General features: G+C 42.6%; 2 protein-coding genes and 2 long non-coding RNA genes across 17 annotated transcripts in view; 2 read left to right on the top strand and 2 right to left on the bottom strand.

Annotated features, from left to right (window-relative positions):
- Positions 1-503: 503 nt before the first annotated feature.
- LOC132459412 (tumor necrosis factor receptor superfamily member 14-like) lies at positions 504-15,155 on the bottom strand. The gene is made up of 6 exons (XM_060053922.1): positions 14,945-15,155; positions 14,673-14,801; positions 5,259-5,414; positions 4,888-4,975; positions 4,203-4,388; positions 504-1,886 (listed from the first exon to the last, which is right to left on the bottom strand). The coding sequence occupies exons 1-6, from the start codon at positions 15,123-15,125 to the stop codon at positions 1,769-1,771; spliced, it is 858 nt and encodes a 285-aa protein (XP_059909905.1). The 5' UTR covers positions 15,126-15,155; the 3' UTR covers positions 504-1,768.
- Positions 6,078-25,067, bottom strand: part of LOC132459305 (tumor necrosis factor receptor superfamily member 16-like) — a 99,768-nt gene continuing 80,778 nt past the window's right edge. For 11 of the 14 annotated variants that reach the window (XR_009526195.1, XR_009526194.1, XR_009526208.1 and 8 more), the window contains 6 exons: positions 16,391-16,546; positions 15,900-15,993; positions 12,975-13,159; positions 11,446-11,665; positions 10,474-11,393; positions 6,078-6,247 (listed from right to left, as the gene is read on the bottom strand). The gene's annotated coding sequence lies outside the window, so the exon portion shown is untranslated. Of the gene's footprint in view, positions 6,248-10,473; positions 11,394-11,445; positions 11,666-12,974; positions 13,160-13,611; positions 13,700-13,985; positions 14,142-15,899; positions 15,994-16,390; positions 16,547-16,827; positions 16,954-17,062; positions 17,251-25,067 lie in introns of those variants that run through there. The other 3 variants (XR_009526204.1, XR_009526207.1, XR_009526203.1) reach the window with 3 other exon arrangements.
- Positions 6,181-11,001, top strand: LOC132459440 (uncharacterized). Its single transcript, XR_009526243.1, has 3 exons — positions 6,181-6,312; positions 9,186-10,179; positions 10,893-11,001. It is a non-coding gene; the product is annotated as an uncharacterized LOC132459440 (long non-coding RNA).
- LOC132459451 (uncharacterized) lies at positions 7,228-8,316 on the top strand. The gene is made up of 2 exons (XR_009526246.1): positions 7,228-8,098; positions 8,144-8,316. It is a non-coding gene; the product is annotated as an uncharacterized LOC132459451 (long non-coding RNA).

The raw sequence follows: 25,067 nt of genomic DNA, 5'->3' as shown, positions 1-25,067 counted from the left end.
GCTATTGATTATATGAAAATAAAATGGAAGTGCAATCATTTATGGTATTTATAAGTTCATAAATACATTAAAACATTTTTCTTTCATTCATTGATTAACATTAAGGGACTACACAGAAAAACATGTGCAATATGTGAAATGTACATTTTGTATTAACGTAGGCCTAATGATATTATTCTGGTACCACCGAATGTCGGCAACAATGTAAAATTCACTTAGTAACTGAGCTTCTGAAGATAAATCCACCTTACCTGACTTCATATTGAGTATGTCTTTCGCAATATTTATTTTTCATGTCATCCTTTATCTGTTGTTCAGGTCCACTTTGCGCAGTTTCACGTCAAGTTAAAATCCATAATGTAATGGACACGAGCTAGTTTCACTCAACCACACACCAGATTTGTTAAGTCTCGGTTTCAGTATAAATGTGGGAGGTGCTGAAAAACAAATTAGATCCTTTGTGGTATGGTCGTCTCGGGCTAGGTATGACTCGGAGAGTGGTTAATGTTCAACACGTGGTTTATTCTAACAGAGACTCAAGGTAAACAAGCTTGCGTTCTGGAGGTGGTTCATGAAGCATCTCTGGAACACAGGTAAACAAACAGTTTATACTGGGAATGGGCGGAATGGTAAATAAGCCACGCTTACATGTTCTAATTTACCCAGGTAAACCTTTGGTATTTCATGGCTTTAGCGGAAATGGCAAATGTTTGTAGTCTGACCCTTGAAACATGTCGTCATAAATAGCATAGACTAAAACAATTTACATCATTCCCCCTTTGAGGCTGAAAGACTCACATAACGTGATGTAAACAAACTGCACATGAATTGCTATAGGTCAGCAAATGTCAATGACAGAACTTCATGTGAAATAATGCGAGGCCTTTGGCAAACATTGATTCTTTGACTGGTGTCTGGCGTCCTGGTAGCTGGGTCACCTCCTCTAAACGGCCGTGGAGTTCTCTTTGCTTCACCATGACCACGACTGAGCGCACCCTAGAGGTGAACCCCCCGCGCTCCACGGACTTCACTCCGTGGCTCTGATAGGAGGGATCCGCTGTAGTGGGAGTCTGTGTGGATGTGTCCACCGCGTCCACGTCGTCCTCTAGGTCACTGTCCTGTGAGTAATCACACAAAGGGCACAGCATCAGGGTTGGGGAACATACAGGGGTAGGCATAAGTTAAGACACCCATGATAAAGTCGACTAAAAAGAGGAATACAAATTAATCTTTCGGAAATTGATCTTAATGCCTTAATTAAACTAATGAGGAAAAATCCAACCTTTAAGGAAAAAAAAATTGCTTTGTGAATGAATAATGTATTGTATATAAATAGATGTTCTCCATTAAAATACAGGGTGCGCAAGTATAGACACCTCTATGTTAAATTCCCGGTTCCAGTTCCAGTTATTTCATGGATCCAGGATACTATATATCCTGATTAAGTTCCCTTAGCCTTTGGAATTAAAATAGCCCGACATCATCACATACCCTTCATCATACCTAGAGATGGGCATGGTTTTATTTCAGTTAGCCTATTAGCTGGTTTGATTTGCATTGAGAAATCATTAGGCTAACTAACAGCTATTAGGCTAACTGTAAAGAACCATGCCAATCTCTAGGTATGGTGAATTGTGTGATTCACTGTACAAAAAAGTGATTCCAAGTCATTGTTGGTTATGCGTGTTATACTCAGCTTTGATGGTGTTAAAGGGGTGACTCTAGTTCGGAAACCAGGGTCGGTGAAACGTTGGTGGGAGGAGGGTCCTCAGACGCGGCAATTTCCTGGAGGGGTTGTTGGATTTCTGTCTGGGACCGATGTGGTTCTGGTACCATTGTGCAGTGGGTTCGGTGGAAGCACAATGTTTTGCCTCGTACTTTCAGCGCTGTGGGTGTAAGCAGACAAACGGTTTATATCGGGAGTGGGCGGAGTGGTAAATAAGCCACGCCTACATGTTCTACCCAGGTAAACCTTTGGTCTGTCTTGGCTTTAGCGGAAATGGCAAAGTGGCCATGTTTGTATTCTTCAACTTATCTACAAATTCATAAAACCTTATACGGTGTTGTCTATTATGTGGAGAAGAAACAATTCATAACTGTTGTTAGCTTGAAACATGTCATCAGAAATAGCATAGACTAAAATAATTTACATCAGAGCGCTTGATGTTTGGAATCGGGATGTGGTTGCCGAGGCCAGTCCCTCTTCACCGCTCTGCTAACCGTACAGTGAACAGAGAGTCAGCGAGTGGGACTCGAGTCTGGGAGAACAAACGATAGAGACGAACGAGAGAGAACTGAAACGTGGAATCAAGTCGGTTCGTTCTTGTTAAAGAGTCGTTCCTTCAAACTGATTCGGTCGCAAACGACCCATCACTCGCCCTAACCTCAACTAAATCAATGAGACCAATGGAAAACGAAGCCGACATGGAACTTAAACTTTGGTTTGGAAAAAAGTATAAAAGGTAATCTATGATAATCTCGTGACTTCGTCACACTCTCTGGCCAATCAGTGGCCGGCCGTCTGCCGACGTCACCTCTTAGCATCGGCTCAGCTCGCTTGGAACCTAGAGCGAGGCGGTACTAGAAAAAGCAGCCACTTCAGGTACCAGATACCATGTTTTCGCGGTGGAAACGCCAAAAATGCGAGCTGGTACCATGCAGTGGAAAAGCGGCATAAATGTTGTTTTCAGATTATTGAAGATACAAGTGTGTTGATTTGTTAAACCTTTGAAAAAAATGTATCGATAAAATATTGACCAAGTTGCAAATTCTGAAGTAGTAAGTGTCAGAGATTGACTTCCATTATGAAAAATAGTATTTTAAAAGTAGAATATCTTAAAAAGTATTAAATATTAAAAAAATCTGAAAAGAAGCGACCCCAAGATAATCTAAACATTAAAACATTGGAATGGAGTCTGTAGGGGCAAATTTGAGGAAGGAGATAGGTCCCAAAGTTTGTAGGTACAATAGTACCATAGTTGAGCGCTGCATGCAGCACTAATCCATTGAGGCTGGACCGGGAGGGGGAGGGGGGACCCAGACTGAGGGGGGTGGACCGGGAGGGGGAGGGGGGACCCAGGCTGAGGGGGGGGGGACCGGGAGGGGGAGGGGGGACCCAGGCTGAGGGGGGGGGGACCGGGAGGGGGAGGGGGGACCCAGACTGAGGGGGGGGGACCGGGAGGGGGAGGGGGGACCCAGACTGAGGGGGGGGGACCGGGAGGGGGAGGGGGGACCCAGACTGAGGGGGGGGGACCGGGAGGGGGAGGGGGGACCCAGACTGAGGGGGGGGGACCGGGAGGGGGAGGGGGGACCCAGACTGAGGGGGTGGGACCGGGAGGGGGAGGGGGGACCCAGACTGAGGGGGGGGGGACCGGGAGGGGGAGGGGGGACCCAGACTGAGGGGGGTGGACCGGGAGGGGGAGGGGGGACCCAGACTGAGGGGGGGGGGACCGGGAGGGGGAGGGGGGACCCAGGCTGAGGGGGGGGGGACCGGGAGGGGGAGGGGGGACCCAGACTGAGGGGGGTGGACTGGGAGTGAGACAGATCCATCTTGTGTGGGGCTTGAGGGTGGGGCTGGATCCAGACTCTAGTCACCATGATGATCATCTATAGTTTCAGCGATAGTTTAGTGGTGTCGTTTCTGGAAGAGAAGGCATCAGAGAGTCAGGACATACAGCCAGCCTCCACATGCAGCAACACTCTTTTGGTAATGTCTGTTCTTTCTGCACCTTCCGCAAACAATTGTGTCTCTCTGATGACCAGTAAGCTTCTCTGGCAAAGCTGTTCTGCAGTGCTCTCCCTCTCCCCTCCTGTCCTCTCCTCCTCCCTCTCCCCCCTTCCCCTCCTCCCTCTCCTCCTCCCTCTCCTCACCCTTAGAGTAGCCTTCATTTCCCTCACTCTCAACACCTCCATCCTCCTCCATCACATCTTCACTATCTGGGCTGAAGGCTGAAGGGTGGAGCAGCTCTGCAGCTGGTTGTTCTCAGGTGGAGATGAGGACACAACCAGACACACAACCAGAAACACACAACATTTGACACACAAAAACCAGACTAGATATCCACCCTTCACAGCCAGACACAGGCGCAGAACAGCTATTGTATTTTATTTCAACACCCCCACCCACTACCTGTTGGACGGTGGTCTTGGCTCATGTTAGTTTAATGTAACCATGATACACGTTAGTTTAATGTATCACTTACCTCTTTTTATCCTTCCTGTGAATAATGGCTATGATTAATCCCATTAAAGCCATTACCAGTATGACTCCTGGCATTATTCCTGCCACATGTCTTCTCTCTAGTCCTCTGTGTGGACCATGTTCTCCACACTCAGAATCAGTTGAATCAGTTCCTGGTTTCATCAGTTTCAGTCCCACAGATTCACATCTGAGATGAGAAGGACCAGACAACAGGTTTAGTTTCAGGGTGTGTAGTGTATATCCTATACTGGGGGGAGGATAGTAGACTGGGGGTTTGACTCCTGGTCCAAAGGTACTGGGTTTGATCCCCAATGTCCACAACCTTCCTGTAGGCCTTCAGGTATGTTCTTGTTCTTGAGCTAGCTGCCTGACCCCTACCTGATCCTAATGACCTGTACCTACCTCTATTAGAAATGACTGAAGGACACTTTGGATGAAATGAAAATAGAAGATCATGTTTGATTATCAAGCTTTTGATACTTTTGACGTTTATTTTATTACTACTTTTCTTAGATGGAGATTAAATTCAATGGAAAAGTAAACTGCAAAAACACAATGACTGCTAATAATAAGCCACTGCTAATAATAAGCCACACCAATACACATATGGTATACTGCCCAGGACTGATGCTAAATGTGCCATTAATGTACTCTGTATTGATAAATAAAGTATGATATTCACTTACTTTATGTGGTTCTGACAAGACGATGATGTGCCATTTGAGAATGTTCCATCAGTACAGTGAAGGCACTCTGTGTCTTTATCTGCTGTTCCTGTAGGAATATATAGATGTTTTATAAGAACATGATCATTCTCTGAGTTGGTGTGAAAATGGCGAGGTACAATATTGCAACTACCTTCACCAAAATTGTTTGGTGAAAGCTCCAAGAAGGAAGAAGAAAATAGAGAATTGTAATTCAAAAGGTGTTTCTGTCTATGAAGTCATTACCCAACTGTTGTAGATTATCATGGAATAACTTTAATACATTAAATGGTAAGAAGTTGGATGGTCCCTTATAGAGTTGAATGGATTCAGTAATGAGTTTTGACACCAACCTCTTTGACCGATGTATTGACCAGGACTGCAAACCGTGTGTCTCTGAGCGGCCCTACATCCACCTCCGTTAGAGTCACTACAGAAGAATCCATCCAGGACCTCACACACAGCATCTGATGTTGATGAACACGACTTCTTCACCTTCAGACCGAGACCTGTCAATCACAACAGTTACAGAGGAACCTGAGAGAAAGTGAAAGTCGTCTGAGGAAGTCTGAGATTAGAATAACTTGATAGGAAAAGAAGGGGAGTATTCAGTGCCTTCAAGGGGCGTCTAGGCATCTGTTACCCTCATTAATCTAAACTCATGTGTCTCATTCCTTCCCTGTTACTCAGTATTCATGCTCTTGTTTAAGGGGGAAAGGGTTTTAAATGATATGGGTATATATCACTGAGCTAATAAGTTGAAAAGTGAAAATGTACCTGCATCACAATGTTGACATGAAAAGCATTGTTCACGCCCATTGTCGCCATCTTGGAAAGTACCTTCCTTGCAAGATGCACATGATGTACTCCTGGATTGATTGCAATGTCTACTAACGTACATTCCTGTCGGAACCAAGACAATTGACTATGTTGAAAAAACAAAAATACTAACAAAATAACATTCCAAATTAGTTTTTTGAACCAGCGAATTAGTCAGGATATTGTCTCTTACCTGGTGGACAGGTTGGACAACAGCCCTCTTCTGTACTGTATTCTGCTGGGCGACAATTTGCTGATGCAGTAGCATTGTCAATAAAATTACAAATAAATAAAAGTAAATATATCTTGAAAATTAATTCAACATTGAAAGAAAACATTTTCCAATTCGTGTGAACCTAAACCATCAAAAAGTTATTTTGAGGGAAGCAAAGTTATGTGGCTGCAATTAATTTATTGTAGAATAAGGTTTATTGTTTTCACATGCTTTTCTTTAAAAGTTATATGTCCAACACTTTATATTTTGGCTGCCACATCATTGCCATGCATGTTCGTTCTGAAATATCTGGGGAGAGATACAAAAAAAAGGCAGTTAATGAATGCAATATTTTAAAAGAAATCCGAATGAATGTGCTATCTGAATCAGAGCTATAGAGAGAGAGAGTTGCGACACACTATGATCTCGCCGACAGGGTGGTCACGTGGTTGTCACGTGGTTCATGTAAGCCTCAATAGTTCCAAACACGCCGCGATTTCAATGTTATTCTATGGGACGACAGCAGAGATTTCAATATTAAATGGTAAATATGTATGAAAAAATCACATACAAGTATTTGTCTGACTGTTATTGCATTATTGCATATTTGTAAATGTCAGTTTTACATTTAGAGCGGTAGGGGGGCAACTGAAAGCTATCTATAAGTACTATTACTTAGATACGTTTTTAAGTTTTGGAGGGAAAGCTTCACGTTCGTGTTAGCATACTGGCCTAACCTTAACTTTTACCTTACATCTGTGTTGAAATCAAAGTATTCAAGATGTTCTACCATGATCATTTAAAGATATAAGCCACACAAAGTATCAAATATATTAAAGAATAACAACTCATTACGCTTGGATGAATGAAATTGTAATTTTTTTTATTAAACAATTAGTGTGACAAGAACAAGTGATTGCGATTGTGTAAACAGATTCAACAATGGTCACAGCAGGGAACACTATATACTTAGGGCAAACCATTAACATATAACGTTGCAAATATACTATACTTTATGCCGTTACAATACTTAGAATAGCCCTGAGCAAATTCAAAATGGGTTTAGGAGGGAGGATCCTCGTTTGGTCATGAACTCTGACCTCTAACCTATTCTCAAAAGTCGGGGCATAAGTGGTTGAGGAACAGTTGTTACCCGCTCTGTGATCTTCAATGGTGTCATGGTTCATTGGTTACAACTAACATTTTATAGATAAATGGTCATACCATGGTTGGCTGTGCAGCAATTGGATGCCCCAATCGGTCCGAGAAGGGTTATCACATGTACGGCTTCCCCAAGGACCAAGAGCGCAGGGAGAAATGGATGGCAATGGTCAGCCGTCAAAACTTATTGACAGTCAGCAACAGTCAAAAACGATGTAACGTAATGTTCAGATCACTTGCTAGCATTTCAAAGGGCATAATAATTCTAAGTGTAGAGAATTATGACTTTCCAATTATATTTGAAGTGCAATGGAAACTGATCTTACAAGCCTACCTACAGGTACACTTTGAAAATGACCGATTCAAAGCCACAAAAGTAGATAGGATGTTGAAGTTGAGGCCCGATGCAGGCCCAACAGTTTTCATCCATCGCCCTAAACCGAAGAGGAAACCCCCTTCTGTGAGGGTGCCTCCGGAACCAAGTGCAACGGACCACACATATTGCACCAAATTAAACTTCGGTATGATCCATGCAGCTAACAATATTCCCCATTTCATGTAATTCAAGGATAGACTACACTCCTAATGAGATTACATAATTCATATTTGTACATTCAGTTTAAAAAACAACCAGAAGGCAGGGATTCTCTGAGGATTTGCACACAATGTAGATAATCGACACATTTCTACCCAATTAACAATTGCCGGTAGATCCATTTATAAATTGTATTGGTTTCTGATTGTGGCAGATGATTTAATTCACATTACAGAAATGTTTTGCTTTAATTCATTTTATTACATTGGAGATGACAGTAGTTGCAAATGCAAAGGCAAAATACATATAACAGCAACATTACCTTGTAATTGTTACAGAGATTGAGGGAGAAATTGAGGTGGATTTCAAGAGCGTTGAAAAGGACATCACAGGAGACGGAGAGAGCAATCAAGAGGTTACATTGCCAGGGGCAGGTGATCCAGGGGCAGGTGATCCAGGGGCAGGTGATCCAGGGGCAGGTGATCCAGGGGCAGGTGATCCAGGGGCAGGTGATCCAGGGATTTGTGTGCCGAGGGCCAGTCAGTCAGGGGTCAACAGTGAAGGAATAACTTTTGCCAGGGCCAGCTGCTCCAGGGACCAGACTGCCAGGGACTGATGGGGCGACTGTGGAGGACCTAATAAGGCAACTAGAAAAGGAAAAATTAATGAGAAGGAGAGCAGAGAGGGCTATTGCAAAACAAAAAAGAATCAATTTGGCACCAAGAAAGATAATCAATTTGGCACTAAGAAAGAGAAACAATTCAGTCAACAAGAAGTTAAAACGAAAAAGCCATACAGGTTAAATTGACCGCCCATCATAATCAGCATTGTTGAATCGGCGGCATCTGTAGGGCTTCATGTGCTGAACATCACCCTTTCCAGGATATAATTAAACAAACACTGTTATTTCTACTAGCTATCGCATCATAAAACCCGTCCTTAAATCAACCTAAATTATCCTAGTAATCCAACATAAATAACTAACTAAATAAAAGTTAGATTCACTAGTACTGAACTTTGTAATTGTTGGTGTAGATACCATCACATTGTGCAGTCGAGCTAACAAACTAGCAGGCAATCGGTCGTCTACCAAGATATAAATATATATAATTACGCTGTGCATATACAAATAAATATCAGTATATGCATCATAAAAGGTCCTGATACAATATAGACAGTTGACAATTCAAAAGAGGTAGCTATTTAATGTACCCCCGGAGATACCTTCACAGGTGGTGAAGTCGAGCTAACAAACTAACCAGCAATCGGTCGTCTACCAAGATAAATATATATATAATTACGCTGTGCATTTACAAATAAAGATCAGTATATGCATCATAAAGGGCCTCTGATACAATATAGACAGTTGACAATTCAAAAGAGGTAGCTATTTAATCAATTTACCTCAGAAGTTACTCGGCGGCCAGCAATGGAAATGAACGGTCTCCTCCGCCGTAAAATGGTTGTTTGGAACTATGCGAGGCTCCATACCCCGGAAGTAGGCGCCACAACGGAGTCCAATGGAAGTGTCGCAACTCTCTCTCTCTATAGCTCTGATCTGAATGAATTCATTGTGTTTTCAGCGTGACCAGGAGCCAGCTAGTGGCCTTATGGGATAGGGGAGAATAGTCGCGGGTAGACCCACTGAACGGGAAAACTCAAATCGAATTTTAAAGGCACGCAATGCAGAACTAAACATAATGCATAGAGTTCTGAGTCGTCCCCTCACCGCTCGGTGACTCAATCTATTATATTTCTCGACCATGCTCAAGCAGAGTTGCATTGATCTTGACCCAGTGTTTAACTCATTCAAAGTCATGCTCAAAAACGACCGATTGGATACGACCTCTTTCCCCCAACCTTTACCAGAAACACCCATTTGATGTTTTGTAAGATTAAAAATTGTGGCGAGCAGCAAGGGAAGGATGGGACGGGAGCCCAGGTTTAGCAGTTGAATACAGTAGCCCCCCCACACACACACACACACACGCGTGTGTGGTAAAATAATAGTAAGAAACTGTGTGAAACAACATCATTACACCAACATGAGAAATACTAGGCCTATGTCAAAATTCGATGAACAAAACACAAAACGTCTCTCAAACGTAATTTCCAGCAATGTGTTCTAACCTAATCAGGTTAGGATTACAAGACACAAAATTCGGTCCCTCAGCACGCTGCTTGGGGAATTAAAACCACCAAGGAAAGGGATTAATTAAATATCCTTTTAAAATTGTGTGAACAAAATCCATTATTAATTCACTTATTTAACCAGCTTTAAATGCATTGCTTAATAAACCGTTGCAACCACTTTTGGACCTTTGCTCCAGTCCGGTCATTCCCCAAGCAGTGCACAGCAGGCCATGGGGTGAGATACGCACACATGGCCTCCCCACTGCGGCGCAGCCCGGTTCTTCGCTGGATTCCAGCTTCCCTCCTTCCAGGACTTCTACAGTAGATGGTGTGCCAGTGGAGCCAGCAGGATTATCAATGACCCCAGCACCCGGAATCATGGACCGCCTCTGCTGCTGCACTTTGGCACGAGGTCATTCGCACGCTGCTCGCCACAATATTTATTTTTTCACTCATCTTTTAAATGTAATGCTCCATGAAAAAAATCATGTTTGATCTATCTTAGTATTTAAATGGGAAATTATTAAACACTCAATTACTTTTGCCATTGCAATGTTCTTCCTGTTTCGTATACTGAAGCCTTCCTTTCAATTAACGGCATAATAACAGTTGTTTTACCTGCACATCCCCAATTGAAATATAAACGAACTAATTTAATCTGACAGAACTAGAATATCTCATTAGATTCAAGGACAGTTTAGTTTACCTCAACTTGAAGAACATAAACTTGAAAATATCCCATGCGCCAACCCTTTCGAATTTGGTGCTTCCGCACCCGCAGTCATCATTGGTCCGTCTTCTCTTCTTGTAAATATAAAAGGAAACTGCAACGCCATCGGGCGCCTTGCTGCCACCTATCTGTTTGGCGGCCAATACATTTATGGCAAATACATACAAAATAAATATAACTTAATCAAATACGATGTAGGACTTGTAAATGTGAAGCCTGAACTTCTGATACATGGACAGCAAGACCGACAACGTGTGCAGTGAACGAGTGCTCACACCAATGTCTGCCAAAGAACCAAACAATATCCCTCTCTCTGACTATACAATGAACAACCAAATGTACAAGACAGGGTAACGCCATTCTACATGTATTTTTTTTTTTTACACCTTTTGCAGGTGTACACGGACTGTGTGAACCAGCAATTACAAAATAAGCCCGATGCACCAATATTCGTCTTGGGTGTCTTCAGCCACTGCAACCTAAACAGCGCGCTTCCTGGTTTTCAGCAGTAGGTTAAAAACTGTGGAAGTATATCTGTCTCAATCTTCTATGTTTAATATTTTATATACATAACATTGCAAGGAGTAAAATACATTTAAATCAAGACACATAACGCCCGGGCGCTGGGTGCTTCAGACCAACGGACGTGCAGAGCCGCTCTGGAGGCTGACCCGGGGAGCAGAATGCTGTCCGGGTCCGCCCTGGAGCCCGGAGAGGAAGGAGGAGCCGTTCAGGAGGCCGACGAAGGAAGAGACACTCAGGGGGCTGGAGAAAGCTCGGTGGTCGACCAAGAAAGGGGGAGCGTGGACACAAGCAGACGTTACCATCATACCCCAGGACGCCTCACAGAGCACACCTCACACCTCTAGTTATTAACCCCTCGCTTGTCTTTGGGAATTTTTGAGCGAACATATGACCTGTAGGCTGCCAGGAAGGTGGAGGGGAGACCCAGACTGAGGAGGCTGGACCAGGAGGTGGGGGGGGGGACCAGACTGAGGAGGGTGGACTGGGAGTGAGACAGATCCATTATCTGTGGGGCTTGAGGGTGGAGCTGGATCCAGTCTCTGGTCACCATGATGATCATCTATAGTTTCAGGGATAGTTATGGTACATTCTTGTTGGTCCCTGGTTGGTTCAGGACCGTCAGTGGACATTAGTGGTGTCGTTTCTGGAAGAGAAGGCATCAGAGAGTCAGGACATACAGCCAGCCTCCAGATGCAGCAACACTCTTTTGGTAATGTCGGTTCCTTCTGCACCTTCCGCAAACAATTGTGTCTCTCTGATGACCAGTAAGCTTCTCTGGCAAAGCTGTTCTGCAGGGCTCTCCCTCTCCCCCCTTCCCCTCCTCCCTCTCCTCCTCCCTCTCCTCACCCTTAGAGTAACCTTCATTTCCCTCACTCTCAACACCTCCATCCTCCTCCATCACATCTTCACTATCTGGGCTGAAGGCTGAAGGGTGGAGCAGCTCTGCAGCTGGTTGTTCTCAGGTGGAGATGAGGACACAACCAGACACACAACCAGAAACACACAACATTTGACACAACAACAACCAGACTAAATATCCACCCTACACAGTGCGGCAACCCGGCCGTTGCCAATTAAGAAGAGGAAGAACCTGAGGAACGGGTGGAGAAGCAGCTTCAATAGCCCGCTTCTCCACTCATTCGGGGCTCTCCCAGCCCTGGAGCTCCTCCACGGAGAGACCGGTCCTCGTGGGCGACGGAACTCCACCCACGAAGGAGGGGACCGTTGATGCCTCCCAGGTTTTACGTTATTTGTGTTTTGAGAGACTTTGTTATGTTCTGGATTAAACAGGCCTTTTTTGGCTTTTCCCCTCAAAGTTGTGTCCTGTTTGGGAGGAGGTGGTTCGCTCACCGTACCTGTTGCCAACAGCCAGACATAGGAGCAGAACAGCTATTTTATTTTATTTCAACACACACACACACACACACACACACACACACACACACACACACACACACACACACACACACACACACACACACACACACACACACACACACACACGATCTGAATCAAATATGATCAAATTATTTACAAGGTGCATCATGTAATAAATATCACTCATAAGTTCACACACATTGTTGTATTCTGTGTCAACCCAGTGATAACACATACCTTTGATATCGGAGTTGATTCTATATAGTGATAAACACAGTCACATGTCAGGACAGCGGTCACTATCGTTTAGCAAAACCATGATACATGTTAGTTTAATGTAACATGATACATGTTAGTTTAATGGGACTTGATACATGTTAGTTTAATGTAACATGATACATGTTAGTTTAATGTAACATGATACATGTTAGTTTAATGTAACATGATACATGTTAGTTTAATGTAACATGATACATGTTAGTTTAATGTAAACATGATACATGTTAGTTTCATGTAAAATGATAAATGTTAGTTTAATGTAAACATGATACACATTAGTTGAATGTATCACTTACCTCTTTTATTCTTCCTGTGAATAATGGCTATGATTAATGCCATTATAGCCATTACCAGTATGACTCCTGATATTATTCCTGTCACATGTCTTCTCTCTAGTCCTCTGTGTGGACCATGTTCTCCACACTCAGAATCAGTTGAATCAGTTCCTGGTTTCATCAGTTTCAGTCCCACAGATTCACATCTGAGATGAGAAGGACCAGACAACAGGTTTAGTTTGAGGGTGTGTAGTGTATATCCTATCCTGGGGGGAGGATAGTAGACTGGGGGTTTGACTCCTGGTCCAAAGGTACTGGGTTTGATCCCCAATGTCCACAACCTTCCTGTAGGCCTTCAGGTATATTCTTGAGCTAGATGCCTGACCCCTACCTGATCCTAATGACCTGTATCTGCCCGTATTAGAAATGAAAATGAAAATCATGTTCGATTGTCAAGCTTTTATGATACTTTTGCCGTTTATTTTATTACTATTTTTCTTAAATGGAGGTTCAATTCAATGGAAAAGTAAACTGCAAAACACAATAACCGCTAATTATAAGCCACTGCTAATACTAAGCCACACCAATACACATATTTTATATTGCACAGGCCTGATGCTAAAAGCCCCATTATAAATAAACTATAATATTCACTTACTTTGTGTGGTTCTGACAAGAAGATGATGTGCCATTTGAGAATGTTCCATCAGTACAGTGAAGGCACTCTGTGTCTTCATCTGCTGTTCCTGTAGGAATATATAGATGTTTTATTAGAACACGATCATTCTCTGAGTTGGTGTGAAAATGACCATTGTGAAAAACATGGCGAGGTACAATATTGCAACTACCTTCACCAAAATTGTTTGGTGAAAGCTCCAAGAAGGATGAAGAAAATAGAGAATTGTAATTTAAAGGTGTTTCTATCTATGGAGTTATTGCCAAACTGTTGTAGATTATCGTGGAATAAATGGTAAGAAGCTGGATGGTCCCTTATAGAGTTGAATGGATTCAGTAATGTGTTTTGACACCAACCTCTTTGACCGATGTATTGACCAGGACTGCAAACCGTGTGTCTCTGAGCGGCCCTACATCCACCTCTGTTAGAGTCACTACAGAAGAATCCATCCAGGACCTCACACACAGCATCTGATGTTGATGAACACGACTTCTTCACCTTCAGGCCGAGACCTGTCAATCACAACAGTTACAGAGGACCCTGAGACCACCTGAGAGTACACAACTTCTGATATAAACATGAACAACACAACTTCTGATATAAACATGAACAACACAACTTCTGATATAAACTTGAACAACACAACTTCTGATATAAACTTGAACAACACAACTTCTGATATAAACATGAACAACACAACTTCTGATATAAACATGAACAACACAACTTCTGATATAAACATGAACCACACAACTTCTGATATAAACATGAACAACACAACTTCTGATATAAACATGAACAACACAACTTCTGATATAAACATGAACAACACAACTTCTGATATAAACATGAACAACACAACTTCTGATATAAACATGAACAACACAACTTCTGATATAAACATGAACCACACAACTTCTGATATAAACATGAACAACACAACTTCTGATATAAACATGAACAACACAACTTCTGATATAAACATGAACAAGACAACGTCCTGATCAACAGTACATATGGGGGTTGCATGGTGGGAAATGTACCTGCATCACACTTTGTACAGGTAGATACACATTGCCTCTGATGATTAAGGCCTTCTTGGAAAGTACCATTGGGGCAAATTGTGCAAGTTGTTATCCTTTGCTCTTTGCAATCCTCAGAAATCATCTTTCCTATTGGAAAGCACATATTGAATATGTTGTCGATTCTTGGACAGTATATATATGGTATCTGTGGTAGATTATTAGCCAGTAAATATTATGTATATGTTGGAGATTTGTTATCAATTTGAACAGTTTGTATATTTGACTCTTACCAGGAGGGCATTTAGGGCAACAAAGGTCTCGTACAATGTACTGTTGTTCCATGTAACACTTCGGCATGTTACCAGCGACAATGTTAGGAATATAATCTGAACAGATAAACATCAATTGGAAGAACATGTTTTTGCAGTTCAACCAAGTATTTTTTTTGTAGGCTTCAGTTGCAAGATTCATCAGAAATACCTGGGGAGAGAAAAAAAAAAAAGGTACTGCATTAATATATGTGATAACTTGTATCTTTAACACTTTTCTGTTTGCCAAGTTCATATACAGTTTGAAAACATGTGAACAAAGGATGTTCACACAAAACGTAGCGTTATACTATAGGTGTCTAGGAAGCCTAACCCTCACTCGGACATTAAATAAATCGCCGCTAAGACGGAGTGTCACCATCTGAGTGAATGAACGTCAAATGGGGCAGAGGTTAAAATCCCTCTAAATCGCCTGCTTCATAACGAAGCGGTTTGGGTTCTAACATGCGTCAGACGTTTAATGCTAGTAAAAAAAATAAATAAAATATTTGAACTATCATTACCCATGAACACACGTTTGACCAGACCCGCTTGAAGATTGCCTTGAAAGAAGGCGGTTGAATTTGACTGAGGAAGGACCTCTGCCCCATCGGACGTTCATTCAATCAGGTTGGCAGTGACCAACCTGACCAACCGTTCAGTCTATTAGAAATGACTGAACGACGCTTTGAATGAAATGAAAATAGAAAATCATGTTTGATTGTCAAGCTTTTATGATACTTTTGCATTTTCTTATTACAATTTTTCTGATTAAATGGAAAAGTAAACTACGGAACACAATGACTGCTAAAAATAAACAACTGCTAATACTAAGCCACACCGATACATATATTTTATATTGCCCAGGCCTGATGCTAAAAGTCCCATTAATGTACTCTGTATTCATACATAAACTATAATATTCACTTACACTTACTTCACTAACTTACTATTCTGACAAGACGTTGATGTGCCATTTGAGAATGTTCCATCAGTACAGTGAAGGCACTCTGTGTCTTTATCTGCTGTTCCTGTAGGAATATATAGATGTTTTATTAAAACAAGATCATTCTCAGATGTGGTGTTATCATTACATTTGTGTAAAACATGGCGAGGGTAATTATTAACTACCCTCGGCGAAATGGTTTGGCGCAAGCTCCAAGAAGGAAGAAGAAAACAGAGAATTGTATTTCAAAGGTGTTTCTATCCGTCTACTCATAGTCAGACTGTTACATTAAATATTAAGACGCTGGATGGCCCCCACTAGGGCTGAATATATTCTGGAGGTGTTTAAAGCTATACTTTAAAGTTCAGGTCTCTCTTGTTAAATAAGTATCATGCCTCAACAATACGTCCTGAATAAATTAAAGGTTAAATAAAAAAGGCAGATAAATAAAAGTTGATGTGCAGTATATATAAAACACAGACCTCTTTGACCGATGTATTGACCAGGACTGCAAACCGTGTGTCTCTGAGCGACCCTACATCCACCTCTGTTAGAGTCACTACAGAAGAATCCATCCAGGACCTCACACACAGCATCTGATGTTGATGAACACGACTTCTTCACCTTCAGACCGAGACCTGTCAATCACAACAGTTACAGAAGAACCTGAGAGAATGAGAAGGTCGTCTGAGGAAGTCTTAGATAAGAATAACTTGATAGGAAAAGAAGGGGAGTATTCAGTGCCTTCAAGGGGCATCTAGGCACCTGTTACCCTCATTAATCTAAACCCATGTGTCTCATTCCTTCCCTGGTACTCAGAATTCATGGTCTTGTTTAAGGGGGAAAGAGTTTTAAATGACATGGGTGATAATGATAATGACATATCACTGAGCTAATAAGTTCAAAAGTGAAAATGTACCTGCATCACAATGTTTACATGCAAAGCATTGTTCACGCCCATTGTCGCCATCTTGGAAAGTACCTTCTGTGCAAGATGCACATGATGTACTTGTGAATTCTGTGCAATGTCTACTAACATACATTCCTGTTGGAACCAAAACAATTGACTGTTGAAAAACAAAAATACAAACAAAACAACATTCCAAATGAGATTTTTTTTAAACCAGCTAATTAGTCAGGATATTGCCTCTTACCTGGTGGACGGGTTGGACAACAGCCCTCCTCTGTACTGTATTCTGCTGGGCGACAATTTGCTGATGCAGTAGCATTGTCAATAGAATAAATATGAAATAAAAGTATATATATCTTGAAAATAAATTCCAAATTGAAAAATAACATTTTCCAATTTGTGTTAACCTTTTGAGGGCAGAAAAGTTGTGTGCTTGCAATTAATTTAATGTAAAATAAGGTTTATTGTTTTGACATGCTTTCATTTAAAAGTTATATGGGCCACACTTGCTATATTTTGGCTGCCATATCATCATTCAACCCAGTCGCCAAGAAAAAACGTCAGTGGTGTACGTTTCCATGAACACTGGATACGTAGCATTTCAACGTAAAAAATAGCGTGTTATACCTACAATATCCACGTGTGCCGCTGTGGAGGCGGGTTTCGGGGTTTGGGTTTCACGGCTTTCGCGGCAAATTGTGGACACGATTGTTTAGGGGGGGGGGGGGGGGGGGAGACTGTTGATGACCGGGGAGGGGGGGGGGGGGGGGGAGAGACACGTTTGTTGAGGGGGGACGACGATGGTTTTTATTGAACGCTCGACAACGAGAGTTGGTTTTTATTGAACGAGACTTCAACACGGAACAGCTGCGCGAAACGATGGTCACGTCACTCTCGGTGACGGTGTCGACAATAATGAACACACGAACAATGTTAATAGAACAACACACAACCACATAACATCCCGAACCCATTAACCCCACTTAATCCTAACAACAAAACAAGTTAACAAAAGCCCCATTTGTCAACTGAGAACCCCAATTCCCAGAATCCCCCGCGGCTCCGGAACACGGCGTAGCTTATATTAATCTTTATTATCTGAATGGGAAATGCAATATTTTAGGACAGATACACCATTAAACGCGTTTCTAATGACATTTCTAGCGAGAAATGTACATTTTCCTTACATAATCTTCAGTCAGTGAATGTGTATGATCTTTATTAATCTTTATTATCTGAATGGGAAATGCAATATTTTAGGACCGATTCACCGTTAAACGTGTTTCTAATAACATTTCTAGCGAGAAATATACTTTTTAATTGCATAATCTTCAGTCAGTGATTGTGTCTGATCTTTAGTTTTATAGTTATTAGGAGTTGATCGGCTCGCTCGCATGTTTCAACGACGTCAGGTTGCTTTCGCTAAACTAGCAGCTCACGTGCTTCCTGCGTTTGTGTTATTAAACTGTTACTTTATGTAACTTTTAATGATATCATCTTGTTAGAAACACGTATATCTGAGAGCCAACCCAGTCGCCAAAATCATACCTACGTTGACAGTGTACGTTTCGTGAACACTGGATTACGTCGCATTTCAACATAAAATAGCGTGTTATACACACACACACACGCACGCACATGCACACACACGCACGCACATGCACACACACACACACACACACACACACACACACACACACACACACACACACACACACACACACACACACACAAGCACACACAAGCACACACAAGCACACACACACACACACACACACACACACACACACACACACACACACACACACACACACGCACACGGTGCATTTCGCTGCTAAAACCACAACAAAAAAATATTCCCTCAAATATTATTACTTTCAAAACGTTGGCCAAAATGGCCAATAATATCATTTTTTTTGGGATGCTTCTAGGACATTTTGGGTGGATTTTGAACGGTATGTGGGGGGCACGTTTTTTGCAGGACCTGGCAACCCTGCGCTGTTGCCCGAGATCTGGATCCACCCCGGCGTGGTGCCGTCTCCTTTTGACCTTTTGACCCCAGACTTCTGGGGGAATAGCTGAATCAATTCATTAGTCAATCAGAAGCATGTAAATATCTTTCCGGTGGCGTAAGAGGACAAACAAGGTATCCTTCAACATCTACGCTTCCAGGCGATTGCAACGGTGCCACACATGAGCATATTCGAACATGTTTAATGGTAGTAATTAGCTGTCGAAATTGGAGGCCTTAATCAATACTGAGCAGCTATTGATTTGCATCCCGATAAAGATTTGTCACAAATGACATGTTATTTAGCATCTACACGTTGAGCTGAGTCCAATGACACCAAGAACGACACTCTAGCTAATGGTAACATGTATTTTACATGGTACACCTAGGTCTAGGACATGATGTCGGTGTAGCAAGAGGCCGAGCTTGATCTCATTGGACTCAGCTTAACGTGTAGATGCTAATTAACATGTAATTTGTCAAAAATCTCCATCGGGAAGCAAATCTATAGCTGGTCATTATTGATAAAGGCCTCCAAAATCGACAGCTAATTACTACCCCGAAACATATTCAAATATGATCATGTGTGGCACTGTTGCAATCGTCTCGAAACGTAGATGTCAAAGGACACCTTGTTTGCTCTGCTGCACCACCGGGAAGATATTTTCATACTTCTAATGGATTGATTCATATTTTAAGGTTCTCGGAGTGAGACTTTAAGTGGCTGCAGCAGAAGTGTTGAGACGAAAGATGATATCAAGAGATTTATAGAATATTCACATTCACATTATGATTCTTCGTCGTAACATCCGACCAAACATCCTTTACATTCACAGAGCGAAGATTATGAAAGTCCAGGCTCAGCAAGTGCTCCATCTCGTTGCACCTGCACCCAGCGGCTCGCTTGCAAGATTTTGGCCTGAAGTTCTTCCCAGACCTATACCCTAACAGTCCAATATGCATATCTGAGAATCAGGCCTCTCTTCAATAATGACAAAATGTAATGAGAGAAATACAGATTCACTTTTTGTTATCTCATAAGCGGCGTGGTGCCGGCTCCTTTTGACCTTTTGACCCCAGACTTCAAAGACGTGGCCACAGGCCAGCGGTGTCTACACACATTAAGCCACAAATGTACACCTCCATCCCGCAAAAAATGGGGCCTAGAAACTAACCTCTGTCTTATGTACATCGACTGTACCGTTGGAGGTCACGCCCCTTTTCCAGCCTTTTCGAGATAGCTAGGGATGCTAAAATGTTGACACACATTTCCCGGGGCCCCGAGAACGACATATGCAAGATTTGTAGTTCTAGCCCATAGAGAAAAAAAGTTTTCCCAAATGGACTGTCATTTGGACAAAGCCCCTTCAGAAGTGTTGCCTGCGAGGCCTAATGGTTCAGAATGTGGTGGAAAAAAAGTTTTTGAGATAGGAAGGTCCTACCGCCCTGAAATTTGAATACCATATTCTAGGGCCTAACTGGGACCCCCGCACCGAAACTTGGCCCGGTCGGACCCCGAGGGCAGGAAGGGGGGGCCTGCCCTTGGGGTCTGACCGCGCCAAGTCTCGGGCAGGAAGGGCCCCCCCTTCCTGCCCTCGGGGTCCGACCGGGCCAAGTTTCGGTGCGGAGGTCCCAGTTAGGCCCTAGAATAAGGTATTAAAATTTCAGGGCGGTAGGACCTTCCTATCTCAAAAACTGTTTTTCCACCACATTCTGAACCATTAGGTCTTGCAGGCTACACTTCTGAGGGGCTTTGTCCAAATGACACTCCATTTGGGAAAACCTTTTTATCTCTAAGGGCTAGAACTCCAAATCTGGGATATGTCGTACACGGGGCCCCGGGAAATGTGTGTAAACATTTTAGCATCCCTAGCTATCTTGAAAAGGTCGGCAAAGGGGCGTGACCTCCAACAGTACAGTAAATGTACATAAGACAGAGGTTAGTTTCTAGTCCCCATTTTTTGTGGGATGGAGGTGTACATTTGTGGCTAAAGATGTGTAGACACAGCTGGCCTGTGGCCACGTTTTTGAAGTCGGGGGTCAAAAGGTCAAAAGGAGCCGGCACCACGCCGCTTATGAGATAACAAAAAGTTAATGTGTATTTCTCTCATAACTTTTTGTCATTATTAAAGAGAGGCCTGATTCTCAGATATGCATGTTGGATGGCTAGGGTGTTGGTCTGGGAAGAACTTCAGGCCAAAATCTTGCAAGCGAGCCGCTGGGTGCAGGTGCAACGAGATGGAGCACTTGCTGAGCCTGGACTTTCATAATCTTCGCTCTGTGAATGTAAAGGATGTTTGGTCGGATGTTACGACGAAGAATCATAATGTGAATGGGAATATTCTATAAATCTCTTGATATCATCTTTCGTCTCAACACTTTTGCTGCAGCCACTTAAAGTCTCACTCCGAGAACCTAAAAATATGAATCAATCCATTAGAAGTATGAAAATATCTTCCCGGTGGTGCAACAGAGCAAACAAGGTGTCCTTTGACATCAACGTTTCGAGACGATTGCAACAGTGCCACACATGATCATATTTGAATATGTTTCGGGGTAGTAATTAGCTGTCGATTTTGGAGGCCTTTATCAATAATGACCAGCTATAGATTTGCTTCCCGATGGAGATTTTTGACAAATTACATGTTAATTAGCATCTACACGTTAAGCTGAGTCCAATGAGATCAAGCTCGGCCTCTTGCTACACCGAGATCATGTCCTAGACCTAGGTGTACCATGTAAAATACATGTTACCATTAGCTAGAGTGTCGTTCTTGGTGTCATTGGACTCAGCTCAACGTGTAGATGCTAAATAACATGTCATTTGTGACAAATCTTTATCGGGAAGCAAATCAATAGCTGCTCAGTATTGATTAAGGCCTCCAATTTCGACAGCTAATTACTACCATTAAACATGTTCGAATATGCTCATGTGTGGCACCGTTGCAATCGCCTGGAAGATATTTACATGCTTCTGATTGACTAATGAATTGATTCAGCTATTCCCCCAGTAGTCTGGGGTCAAAAGGTCAAAAGGAGACGGCACCACGCCGGGGTGGATCCAGATCTCGGGCAACAGCGCAGGGTTGCCAGGTCCTGCAAAAAACGTGCCCCCCACATACCGTTCAAAATCCACCCAAAATGTCCTAGAAGCATCCCAAAAAAAAAAGATATTATTGGCCATTTTGGCCAACGTTTTGAAAGTAATAATATTTGAGGGAATATTTTTTTGTTGTTGTTTTAGCAGCGAAATGCACCGTGTGCGTGTGTGCGTGTGTGTGTGTGTGTGTGTGTGTGTGTGTGTCTGTGTCTGTGTCTGTGTGTCTGTGCGTGCGTGTGTGTGCTTGTGTGTGTGTGTCTGTGCATGTGCGTGCGTGTGTGTGTGTGTGTGTATAACACGCTATTTTATGTTGAAATGCGACGTAATCCAGTGTTCACGAAACGTACACTGTCAACGTAGGTATGATTTTGGCGACTGGGTTGGCTCTCAGATATACGTGTTTCTAACAAGATGATATCATTAAAAGTTACATAAAGTAACAGTTTAATAACACAAACGCAGGAAGCACGTGAGCTGCTAGTTTAGCGAAAGCAACCTGACGTCGTTGAAACATGCGAGCGAGCCGATCAACTCCTAATAACTATAAAACTAAAGATCAGACACAATCACTGACTGAAGATTATGCAATTAAAAAGTATATTTCTCGCTAGAAATGTTATTAGAAACACGTTTAACGGTGAATCGGTCCTAAAATATTGCATTTCCCATTCAGATAATAAAGATTAATAAAGATCATACACATTCACTGACTGAAGATTATGTAAGGAAAATGTACATTTCTCGCTAGAAATGTCATTAGAAACGCGTTTAATGGTGTATCTGTCCTAAAATATTGCATTTCCCATTCAGATAATAAAGATTAATATAAGCTACGCCGTGTTCCGGAGCCGCGGGGGATTCTGGGAATTGGGGTTCTCAGTTGACAAATGGGGCTTTTGTTAACTTGTTTTGTTGTTAGGATTAAGTGGGGTTAATGGGTTCGGGATGTTATGTGGTTGTGTGTTGTTCTATTAACATTGTTCGCGTGTTCATTATTGTCGACACCGTCACCGAGAGTGACGTGACCATCGTTTCGCGCAGCTGTTCCGTGTTGAAGTCTCGTTCAATAAAAACCAACTCTCGTTGTCGAGCGTTCAATAAAAACCAACTCTCGTTGTCGAGCGCGCCCCCCCCCCTACAAACGTGTCTCCCCCCCCCCTCAACAAACGTGTCCCCCCCCCCCCCCCCCCCCCCCTTCAACTAACGTGTCCCCCCCCCCTACAATCGTGTGTCGTCGTCCCCCCTCAACAAACGTGTCTCTCCCCCCCCCCCCCCCTCCCCGGTCATCAACAGTCTCCCACCCCCCCCCCTAAACAATCGTGTCAACAATTTGCCGCGAAAGCCGTGAAACCCAAACCCCGAAACCCGCCTCCACAGCGGCACACGTGGATATTGTAGGTATAACACGCTATTTTTTACGTTGAAATGCTACGTATCCAGTGTTCATGGAAACGTACACCACTGACGTTTTTTCTTGGCGACTGGGTTGCATCATTGCCATGCATGTTGACGTTCTGAAATATCTGGGGAGAGATAAAAGAAAGGCAGTTAATGAATGCGATATTTTACCAGAAAGAAATCTGAATGAATGTGCAATGAATGAATAAATTTGTTTTTTTCAGCGTGATCAGGAGCCACGTGGCCTTATGGGATATGGAAGAATAGTCTCTTACTGTGCGTTCACGCCAAAAGCTGCAGCGTTTTGAGCGATAAACGCCCATTCACTTTCTATTAGACACGAGCGATAAAGCGATAGGAGCGATAACTTTAAAGCTGTAAAGCTGTAAATGAGAGTTGAAAACAGCTCAACTCTATGCAAATTAGCTAGTAGCGTTTCGGCTGTAAATGACCGCCAGCCTATAGGAATGTAGATGTCTCTCGCCGGCGTGGATCCCAGTAAAATAAATCTATTTCTAATTCGTCAGTTTGCCGTGTGTCTGCCTGGCACACACACGATAGCGATCAACTAAACTATAATCTAGCATATAAGCAATAGCTCCATTAATTAGTTATTCAGTGTTTCATGTATTTATGCTTATTATTATTTTTCTATTGACCAAATGTATACGTCTATCTTGTGTTTTTGTGTCTCGGCATCAGCAGCAGCACGTGCCTTAACTACGATGCAGGCAAAAAACACGGCTCTTTCAAAATGGAAAAGCAGAACCACAAGAGCGATATGACGCGACATAATGGAAAGGGTTCTTTTTCAAATTGAGCTCCATGACTGAGTCACAGTTGAAACAAATGAGTTTCATCTCTAATGCTGCTACTGTCTGTAATATGTTTCTATTTAGATTATTCGTCAGGATATTTTGTTATTATTGTCCGAGTCTGGTTTTAACTAATGCTGGGCTTACACCAAAAGATTTTCACATTCACAGACTAAAATCTGGATCAACTGTGATATTTAACAAGGGTTTTGTAGATAGGCCTAGATATGGGGGTTGGAGATGCAGCGACCCCATGATGTCTGTTAACTTCCTGTTCGGGTTTCACACCTTTCTTGTCAGCAGGCAGTTTTAATGAAGTAGGCCTAGCCTACATACAGGGTTCTTCCCGTTCGTCTCGTCCCACCCCAGTGTTGATAATGTAGTGGGCTGGTCTAAAAATGCCAGGGCTGAATTTTTGTCCCAGTCCACCCCTGGCCCACGGTCGACACACAATATCACCATTCAAATAATATTAACAAACTGTGCGTGAAACAGCATCATTACACCAACATGAAAAATACTATGTCAACATAAGATGAATAAAGCATCGTCTCTCAAATGTACTTTCCAGCAACGTGTTTTTTTTTTAGGATAGGCCTAATTAACAATTATCGACGGAGCCTGAAGTGAATAGCCTAATTGTTTTAGTATATAAACACGTGAACCGGGATTAATTTGTTTTTAAACAAAGCGGGACATTTTGCGATGAAAACAATATCCCGAGATTGAGACCTCCATCATCGGACATTGCCCATGTGCCCTACCTGTTTGGTCCGCACCAGAGTTCGATGGTTTGTATTCACACCAGCCCAAAAAGTACCAGCGATTTCTTTATTTGGTTCGAACCAAACAAGGCAGGTGTGAATAGGCCTACGCCTTAAATTGAGACAGCAGTTAGCGCAGTCTACTGCATCTAAACAACTTA

Source organism: Gadus macrocephalus, chromosome 1, assembly GCF_031168955.1.
Source record: "Gadus macrocephalus chromosome 1, ASM3116895v1".
In the NCBI taxonomy this organism is placed as follows: domain Eukaryota; kingdom Metazoa; phylum Chordata; class Actinopteri; order Gadiformes; family Gadidae; genus Gadus; species Gadus macrocephalus.
This window is presented reverse-complemented; position numbering and strand designations above follow the sequence as displayed.

Excerpts from the sequence above, each read along its gene's own strand:
- LOC132459412 (XM_060053922.1), bottom strand. The coding sequence starts at position 15,125 with ATGAATCTTGCAACTGAAGCCTACAAAAAAAATACTTGGTTGAACTGC. Across the intron at positions 14,802-14,944 it reads TTGCCCTAAATGCCCTCCTG|GAAAGATGATTTCTGAGGAT; the intron begins GTAAGAGTCAAA and ends GCTTTCCAATAG. Across the intron at positions 4,976-5,258 it reads TCAATACATCGGTCAAAGAG|GAACAGCAGATAAAGACACA; the intron begins GTTGGTGTCAAA and ends ATATTCCTACAG.